Raw genomic sequence first — 8,233 nt, 5'->3', positions numbered from 1 at the left:
CTAATTTTAGTAATATATAAAATTGAGAGAATTTCCTTTGATTTTCAGGAACAATGATGAATAATCAATGAAAAATGAATGAAAAGGTTTATCCATGCAAGCTTCAAACCAAAGTCAAGGATATCGATCCTTCCAGGGGAGTCCAAAGTTCCAAGATTGTTTATCCATGCATCATTTTGTCGATCTACTAAGATTAAATTGTCTCGTTGTAGTTGCAAGACTGGAACAATAGACGGCAGTTTACACCACCCAGTGACTTCCATGCTGACGCGATGAATGATTATTTCATTTCACAGGTAATTGTTCTCAATGAATGTTTTGGTTCTAACGACCTGCTATCTGATCGTAATTCTAATTATTTACTTGGCCTTGTTTCTTTGTAGGCAGTGATAGAAAATACCAGAGCAAATGATATACACAAGCGAGTTCCCTTTTTAGTACCGTTTACTAGCAGGGTTAAGATTTTCACTGTAAGCAAGTTATTTTTTTGGTTTCCTTATCCACAATATTGAATTTCTTGGACGACTGTTAGTTATAGAAATATGTAAGATATTTTTTATTTATGGTTACTTTCTCTATAACTCATTTCACAGACACAACTAGCAGCAGCTAGGCAAAGGAATGGATCTCTTGCTGTTTTTGCCAGAAACCGGTTTAGAATTCGACGAAATCATATATTGGAAGATGCTTTCAGTCAGATGAGTGCATTGTCTGAAGTTGATCTTCAAGGATCGGTAATTTCAGACTTCCATGATTTATGAAAAATGAAATTGTTATCTTACTTTTTTCTATCTTTTTCTTTGCCCTCGTGAAAACGACCCCTTCCCTCTTCTGCATCCTATAGTTGCAGAGTTACTTGTAATTGTTTATTAGTTTTTTCTTGTTTGTGTTGGGTCAATTGCTTCACTTTTCTGCATGCAGATACGTGTGTCTTTTGTTAATGAATTTGGAGTTGAGGAGGCAGGAATTGATGGTGGTGGTATTTTTAAAGATGTCATGGAGAACATTACACGGGCAGCCTTTGACGTGCAGTATGGTTTATTTAAGGTTATCACGACATTCCTTATTATTAGCATGGCATGGCTTTGTTAATCCTGTAGTATTATTGGATAACATGAAGCGTGATGAGACAGCCATAGTTGTTTGAAATCGCTTTTCAAAATAAAAATAGTTGTGAGATCACATTTCAATATAAAAATTGGTTGCTTGAAATCTGTTTCATAAAATTTCAGTAATATGTGGGTATGTATTGTTCATTTTTTCTAATATAAGTTATTTTCTGCTTGGTAATCCAGCAAATTGCTGACCATTTGCTCTACCCCAATCCTGGTTCGGGAATGATACATGAGCAACATCTCCAGTTTTTCCATTTCCTCGAAGTTCTTTTGGCAAAGGTATGGCCATAATTCCCAATCATACATGGAATTTACTTTGGTTGATTAGTTTTTTCTTTTTTTGGATAAGGATATCCTGGTCTTGGCCTTATCGTGGAAGATTCTTATATATCTTTCACCCCATACTTTGGTTGAATTTTGGAACATTAATGTATCGCCTGACATTCATAAATACAATGTCATAATTTGAAATCTGCTGTCTTCCTACATTATGCATGTTTTTCTGTTATTGAAGTTGCTGCCCGGTTGTGCTAAAAGTTCTCAAGCAGTCATGCTAAAAGATCTCAATCACATTAAATGATTTTTGACAGGATGTTGTTGTTTTACCCTTCTTCCTGTAGGTCATGTTTGAAGGAACTCTTGTTGATATACTTTTTGCAACATTCTTCTTGAGCAAGTTAAAACAGAAGTAAGGTTTTTAAAGATTTACTGTCTTACTGTTTTGTATTTTGTGCTGATCCACTAATCGTAGTATTGATGGTCATGACAATGACTAGTTGCAAGTTACTTGAATTTTTAGGGTTCTAAAAATCTTACATTTTATTATGGGTGCACTGCCTACTAATGAGATTGTCAATTGCTAACTTCCAAATGTTGAATTTGGGATTTCCATGCTACATTCACTTTCTTGATCTGCAATTACAGAGCTACTCTATACTGGAATAAAGTCTCATCTGAACTGTACATTGCTTTTGATGCTGTAATTGCAAAGCTAGGAAATCTTTATGTATAATGCCTTTTTTTTTATCATTTATTAATGAAAATGAGAAGCCTTTTTATAGGCTGGAGATTACAAGAGTTGTTAAACTAACTTGGGGTTGAGTTAGTTTACTTATAACTAACTCAAGATACAAAATTGTTAATTCAAATAACTAATCCTAAACTATAAAAATGGTAATTCAAACACCTCCTCTAGGATAAAACTCAAGAAACATAAAGAAGGGGGATGTTCTACATTAGCTTTTGTCAAGGCTTTAGCCAAAATTTTATTTATCAACTGTGGGGGAGGATTTGAGAGCTCCCCAATCTCTACACACTTCTCTAATGAGAGTCTATACCAAAATCAAGATACCCATACCCTTCCACTCAAGAAACTTAAGTAATTGCTTAGAGAAATAACAAAATACTTGGCCCCACTCTAACAAACACATTCCTAAGGGCCCACACAAATAGAAAAATATCAACTAACTCTCAATCATTCTTTCTTCTTCCTATTCTTGTCTCTACGGGAATACACCTTTACTATGGGAGGTCTATCATTACCCGCCCCCAAATAGCCACCTTGTCCTCAAGGTGGAATTCAGGAAACTGATTCTTGAATAAGAGCAGCTTGTTCCCACGTTGCACTTTCAAGTGTCCCCTCACTCGAACGGATCAAAACTTCTAAGTTGTCCTCCTTTTCTATTGTTTTGCGAACTCCCAATACTTCTACCGGAGACACTTGCATAGACAAATCAGCAGCCAAATCTTTTGAAATTGGGAATAATGGCCTGTTTGAACCCACGACCTTGCGAAGAACAGAAACATGAAAGATCGGGTGTATAAGCGATTCCTTGGGAAGGGCCAAACGGTATGCAACGAAACGAATTCGTGCCACGATCATAAATGAACCAATGAATCTTGGGGCCAATTTGGAGTGCTTAAAACGGCTGAGAGAGGACTGTCGGTAAGGGCGTAACTTCACATAAACCCAATCATGAACCTCAAACTGCACCTCCCGTCTTTTAGCATTAGCATATTTGACCATTCGCTGCTGTGCTTTCAGTAAATTGGCCTTCAAAACGCCCAAAATTTCATCTCTTTCTTTCATCAAATGGTCTACTTCATCATTCACCCGGCTCGAGCCCTTCACATATGGTAATATAGAGGGGGGTGGTCGCCCATAGAGGGCCTCGAAGGGGGTCATCAATGTGGCTGTACGGACTGTTGTATTATAGCTTAATTCAGCCCAAGCTAGCCATTTAACCCACTGTTTAGGTGTGTTCATAGCAAAACACCGTAGATACGTCTCCACCCCTCGATTGACAACTTCTGTTTGACCATCCGTTTGGGGGTGGTAAGTGGTGCTTCGTCTCAACTGAGTTTCCAACAACCTCCACAACTCTTCCCAGAATAGACTTGTGAAAATACGATCACGATCCTACACTATACTTCGGGGGCATCCATGCAAACGAATAATCTCTCGCATAAAAACAGCAGCAACCACTTTTGCACCAAATGGATGTTTCAAGGGGATGAAATGTGCATACTTGGAAAGAAGATCCGCAACTACCAATATAACATCATAACCCTCGGATTTGGGGAGGCCCTCAATAAAATCCGTACTAATATCTTCCCACACGCTTTGTTTTCCAATCCTTTCTTGTACTCAATCACAAAATCATACCCCAATAGTTTAGCGATCCATCTCTGATATTCTCCCCCGATAGCCCGTTGTTCAAGAAGAAACTTCAAACTTTTCTGATCTGTACGCACCACAAAAGGCTTACCCAATAGATATTTTTGAACAGCCAGCACTATTGCCATAAGCTCCCGTTCATAAACAGCCTTAAACCTATGGGTAATAGGTAAAGCTTGACTGAAAAAGGCCACTGGTCGTTGATTTTGCATTAGGACAGCCCCAATACCCACACCCGAAGCATCAGTTTCCAGCACAAAACTTTGTGAAAAATCAGGAATACCTAGCATCGGGACAGACATCATTGCTGACTTTTAACTGCTGAAATGCGTTCTCGGTCGTCTCATTCCGCTTAAAGTTACCTTTTTTTAACAGTTGTGTCAAGGGGGGCAGCACAATAGAACCGTAGTTTGCAACAAATTTCCGATAATACCCCGTTAGCCCCAAAAAACCCACCTAGCTCCTTCACGTTCTTGGGTGCTGGCCATTTAACCATCGCTTCTATTTTTGTTGGATCCGCTGCCACCCCCTCTGAAGAAATAACATGGCCCAAGTATTCAATTTTGTCAACCGCAAATTGGCATTTTTTAAAGTTGGCTACCAGTTGATGAGCTACTAGAGTTTCCAAAACCATTGCCAATTGGTGCAAATGGTCGTCCAAGGACTTGCTGTAAATTAAGATGTCATCAAAGAAAACCAAAACAAACTTGCGTAAATATGGGCGAAGAACATTACTCATGATTGATTGGAATGTTGCCGGAGCGTTTCAACCCAAACAGCATCACAAGGAATTCATAGGGCCCCTCGTGGGTTCGAAACGCTGTTTTGTGAACATCGGCTGCCCGCACCCGAATTTGCTGATAACCTAACTTTAAATCAATTTTGGAGAATATGGTTGCCCCAATAATTTGTCTAACAGTTCATCAACAACAGGAATCAGATACTTATCTGGTATAGTGGCAAGATTCAGTGCTCGGTAATCAACGCAAAATCGCCAGCTACCATCCTTTTTCTTAACAAGGAGCACTGAAAAGGCACTTTTGCTTGGCTGAATTATTCCGGCTAGCAGCATTTCCTTAACTAGTTTCTCTATCTCATCTTTCTAAAATTGGGGATAACGATACGGGCGCACGTTCACTGCACGAGCCCCTGGTGGGGGTAATTGATTGCTTGGTTCAAACACAACGCTAAAGGACTGAAGAACTTTTTGAATTTCTGGTTGTAGTTTACTCAAGTAGTCTACTATGTGTTCCCTTGCTTCGCCCACTCCCCACTGTACAACTGCACTTAATTCGATTGACACGCCTTGATCTTCCTTCTCAAAGGTTTTCATTATCGATTTCAGTGACACTTGGGATCTTACTAAACTTCTATCCCCTTGAAGAATTACCACCCATTCACCCAGTGAGAATTCCATCTCCGACAACTTGTAATAAAAAACTACTTTCCCTAACATTTCCAACCAAGTAACTCCTAATATAACGTCGGCACTCCGAGTGGTAGAGGGAGAAAATCGTGAGTGATTGATAAATTGGCAATTGTCAGGTTTACATCCTTACACACACTGGTTGCTTGGACTACGCCTCCGGTTCCCATAACAACCCCATATGCATCCATGGTTTCTACTGAAATTTTTAGCTCTTTGACTACCTCTTCTGCAATAAAATTGTGCGTGGCTCCCCCATCGATCAGCACCACAACCTCACGTCCCCTTATTTCTCCTTTAATTTTTATGGTTTTCGGCGAATTGAAACCTACCAATGAATTTATTTACAGATTCACTATTTTCTGTATTAACTTCCCCCACTTGATCGGTTTTGTCACTTAAGTCTTCCCCTTCTTGTACAGCAATGATGTTCAATTCACGTCTTTTGTAGCGGTGCCCTAGACTAAACTTCTCGTCACATCTAAAACACAAACCTTTTTCCTTCTTAATCTGCACTTCGTTGTCAGTCATTCGGCGGTATGGTTGAGACAACGTACTCTTCGCGCCCGATTCCTTCGATGAAGTAATCGTCGTGGACGAGTACGACGAATTTCGGCTAGGGTTAATCGTAATCGTTCGTGATGTAGCGACCCGATCTGAGGCCTTTGACCTAGTTTGACTTCTCGACCTGCTTGGCCCACTATTTGACATTTTAATTGATAAATTAGGGTTTCCACTTGCCCCATGAATTCTCTTCAATTGAACCACTCGATCATCTTCTCAATTATTTGGGCCATTAACATTTTAGCCTCTAGGCCCACTGGATTCAATTTTCAGATCTCACTTTGGATCTCTTCCTTCAGCCCACACACAAACTTACTTTCTAGGGCTGCATCACTCATATCTTTAAGGCCGACCGAAAATTGTTCAAATCGCCGCCGGTAATCCCTCACGGTGGTCTCCTGCTGTAATTTCATCAACCTTGCGTGTTTATCTCCTTGGTCGGACGCTTTGAATCTGGCCCACAGAAGCTATCGGAATTCTGTCCAGCTGCCGATTTTCTTTCTATCCTCCTTCCATTGATACCAGTCCAAAGCTTCCCCCTCCAAGCACAGGACCGCCGCATCCAACTTATCTCTCTCCGTCAGATATTCACCACAAAATAGCGCTCCACACGTTGTAGCTATCCATCCACATTCTCTTTCTTCCTCCCCTTTAAATATCGACACCTCCAGTTTTCGTAGCCTCATGTCAAAAAGGGGTATCTCACGGATATTTGGTGCACATGGTACTCCAACTCCCTCATCCACCACCGGGTTAGTTTTTTTGTTCACTTTTTTCTTCTTGAACTTGTTCCTCATTCATTATTCCCTTTCCCTTGTCCGTAATGATTCTTTCACTAGATGTGGATCCTTTTGAAGCACTTCCCATCACTCCCATCCTGTGTATTAACAATTTCATATCCTCACTCAATTTTTACCGATTATCCTCAATCTTTTGTTCAGCCATTGTACTTCGAACTTCTGCTTCCGCAAATTGTTTCTTCATCTTCCTTTCAAATGCTAATTGTCGTTCTTCTACTTGTAAAATTTTGCTTCTACTCTACTTTCCATTTCAGTCGTCCCTGTGGTTACTCCCTCTAAACCTTCTTCCAGTTCAACTATCCTAGCTTCCATCTTACCAACCATACCAGGAAAGATGGCTCTGATACCAAAATTGTTAAGGCTTTAGCCACAATTTTATTTATCAACTGTGGGGAAGGATTTGAGAGCTCCCCAGTTTCTCCACACTCTAATGAGAGTCTATACCAAAATCATATGTCCAAAAAGATACCCATACCCTCCCACGCAAGACACTTAAGTAATTGCTCAGAGAAATAATAAAATACTTGGCCCCACTCTAACAAACACATTCCTAAGGGCCCACACAAATGGAAAAATACCAACTAACTCTCAATCATTCTTTCTTCTTCCTATTCTTGTCCCTACGGGAATACACCTTTACTATGGGAGGTCTATCAGCTTTCTATATAATTTATGAGAGTTTAATATTGCATGGTTGCATGGTATAAAGATGGAATAATATTTAACCCAACATTGAATATTTCCAATGTTTATCATCACAACATGTATAACTATCTAAATGACTTGCCATCCTTGGATCCTGAATTGTATCGCCACCTTATTTTCTTAAAGGTGTGTATTCCCTGGTATCACTTTTAGCTGATACCACACTTAGCCTGTTGATCAATGATCTAGATCAATCTAGTATCTTGGTAGAATCTTTTTCTCACTTCTTATCTTAAATTATGAAGGTGACATTCCTGAACTAGAGCTATATTTTGTTATTATAAACAATGAATATGGAAAGCAAATTGAAGAAGAGCTACTTCCTGGAGGAAAAAACCGTCGTGTCACCTGTGAAAATGTCATCACATTCATTCATCTTGTTGCCAATCATCGTTTGAACTTTCAGCATAGTTTGTCCCTTGTTTATCCAATGTGTCTCCCTACTCCAATGTTGATTGAAAACATGTCCTCCTCAGATACGACAGCAAAGTTCTCATTTTTTGAGAGGGATTCAGCAGCTTATACAGAAAGAATGGATCAACATGTTCAATGAGCATGAATTCCAGGTATCACTATACCGTTTGAAGAAATTCTACCAGAGCTAAATAGTGATCAAATCGGTTACGGTATTCTTCTACATTCGTTTTCTGTTTGATTGAGAAAAATCTTCCAACCAAAGTTCCTTCTCGAATTGATCGAAACTGTACAAGCATTCGTTCTTTCAGGGCAGCCCAATTCTTAAAAACTTCCAACTCTTCTTGTGCTTGGTACCAATCCAATGCCAGATCATCAAAACTAATAACGCTTGTGGTTAATTTCTCTGAATCGATAAGATCATGTATCTTAAAGAAGCGATAGGCTCTAAATGTGAGACTCATTTCTAATTGGAGTGATGAAGTAAAATTTGGCTAGGTATTAAGAATTTGGCATTTGAATAAATCCATGA

At 39.4% G+C, this 8,233-nt stretch overlaps 1 protein-coding gene across 1 annotated transcript; it reads left to right on the top strand.

Moving 5' to 3' along the window:
- Nucleotides 1-57: 57 nt before the first annotated feature.
- Nucleotides 58-7,852, top strand: LOC116405866 (E3 ubiquitin-protein ligase UPL6-like). The gene is made up of 7 exons (XM_031889654.1): nt 58-296; nt 384-470; nt 594-734; nt 922-1,047; nt 1,296-1,394; nt 1,736-1,803; nt 7,764-7,852. Exons 1-7 carry the CDS (start codon nt 273-275, stop codon nt 7,789-7,791), a joined length of 573 nt encoding a protein of 190 aa, XP_031745514.1. The 5' UTR covers nt 58-272; the 3' UTR covers nt 7,792-7,852.
- The last annotated feature ends 381 nt before the right edge of the window (nt 7,853-8,233 follow it).

Source organism: Cucumis sativus, unplaced genomic scaffold (genome assembly GCF_000004075.3).
Source record: "Cucumis sativus cultivar 9930 unplaced genomic scaffold, Cucumber_9930_V3 scaffold38, whole genome shotgun sequence".
In the NCBI taxonomy this organism is placed as follows: domain Eukaryota; kingdom Viridiplantae; phylum Streptophyta; class Magnoliopsida; order Cucurbitales; family Cucurbitaceae; genus Cucumis; species Cucumis sativus.
The sequence above is the reverse complement of the archived record's forward strand: the minus strand, read 5'-3'. Positions and strand labels throughout refer to the sequence as shown.